The 1,713-nt window shown below is 50.1% G+C and overlaps 1 protein-coding gene across 1 annotated transcript in view; it reads left to right on the forward strand.

Annotated features, from left to right (window-relative positions):
• LOC122554089 (guanine nucleotide exchange factor VAV3-like) overlaps positions 1–1,713 on the forward strand; it is a 34,949-nt gene that overhangs the window by 5,240 nt on the left and 27,996 nt on the right. Inside the window, exon 2 of the mRNA XM_043698542.1 lies at positions 1,233–1,369. Within this exon, the coding sequence (XP_043554477.1) occupies positions 1,244–1,369 (126 nt within the window). The 5' untranslated portion in view covers positions 1,233–1,243. The remainder of the gene's footprint in view (positions 1–1,232; positions 1,370–1,713) is intronic.

Genomic DNA, 1,713 nt, shown 5'->3' on the forward strand with positions numbered 1-1,713 from the left:
CAAAACCAATGTAGTGTACAAAATCCCATGCAAGGACTGCACTAAACACTATATAGGACAAACAGGAAGACAGCTAACAATCCGCATACATGAACATCAACTAGCCACGAAACGACACGACCAGCTATCCTTAGTAGCCACACACGCAGACAACAAGCAACATGAATTCGACTGGGACAACACTACTATCATAGGGCAAGCCAGACAGAGAACAGCCAGGGAATTCCTAGAGGCATGGCATTCATCCACAAACTCCATCAACAAACACATCGACCTGGACCCAATATACCAACCACTACAGCGGACAGCTGAAACTGACAACCGGAAGCGGCAGGGACAGGCCACTATAAATGCCGGAGGAAACACCACAGAAGCGCTTCGCAGGAGGCTCCCAAGCACTGAGGATGTCACCGAGACAGGGGACGAAACGTTTGCAACAAAAACTTCCAGCTCAGCGAACAGAACCACAACAACGAGCACCCGAGCTACAAATCTTCTCACAAACTTTGATTACAAAGGGATCTTGATCAATTGGGTCAATGGGCTGAGGAGCGGCAAATGGAGTTTAATTTAGATAAATTAAAACAAACCAGGGCAAGATTTATAGAGTTAACGGAAGGGCCCTGGGTAATGTTGTAAAACAGAGAGACCTCAGGGTTCAGGTACACAGTGTGTCACAGGTAGACAGGGAGGTTAGGAAGGTGTTCAGCATGCTTGCCTTCATTACTCAGATCATTGAGTACAGGAGTTGGGATGTCATGTTGAGTTTGTACAGGATGTTGGTGAGGCCTCTTCTGGACCAGTCTATACAGTTCGGGTCGTCCTGCTATAGGAAGGATATTATTAAACGGGGTCTGGCTGGGATGCTCTTCAGAGGGCCTGTGAGGACTCAATGGGCAGAATGGCCTGCTTCCACACATTATGAATTCAGTGAGCCAGGAGAAGAAATGTTTCCACTCAGTGAGTGGTCAGAGTCTGGTTTGTACTGCCTGAGAGTGTGGTGGAGGCAGCAACAATGGGAGCTTTCATAAAGTAATTGGTTACCTGACGCTGAAGAAAACACAGACTGTGGATATGGAGGCGGTCGCGGGGGGGGGGCGGGGGGTGGGGTTCACTGTGACGCAAAGTGTGTTGTTCTTTCAGAGAGCAAGCACCAAACGACGGGCTGAATGGCCTGCTATGTTACTTAGGGATTCGGTAGTACCTGACTGACACTGCCTGTTTGTTTCCAGGGTTACCAAAGATGCAAGTGGTGAGGAGATACAATGGAACCCCTCAGCCGCCAGGGAACACAGGCCCTGCCTTACACATACAACTCGGGGACATCCTCGAGGTGATCTGTGCTGAAGCTCACTCCACCTGGTGGCAGGTAGGATTCCCTTCTCCTGAGAGACCACCTGAGATAATCGCTCCATCTGTAACAACAGCTCCCCAAACATTCCAGATCCAAATCCCACTCCAGGGAATTCACCACAAACTCCAGACAGACACTCACAGTATCACTAAGACAGTCCCACAAGTATGAGTGGGTCAGTGCTGAGGGAGTGCTGTACTGTCAGAGGGTCAGTACTGAGGGAGTGCTGTACTGTCAGAGGGTCAGTACTGAGGGAGTGCTGCACTGTCAGAGGGTCAGTACTGAGGGAGTGCCGCACTGTCAGAGGGTCAGTGCTGAGGGAGTGCTGCACTGTCAGAGGGTCAGTGTTGAGAGAGTGC

Source organism: Chiloscyllium plagiosum, chromosome 11 (assembly GCF_004010195.1).
Source record: "Chiloscyllium plagiosum isolate BGI_BamShark_2017 chromosome 11, ASM401019v2, whole genome shotgun sequence".
NCBI lineage: Eukaryota > Metazoa > Chordata > Chondrichthyes > Orectolobiformes > Hemiscylliidae > Chiloscyllium > Chiloscyllium plagiosum.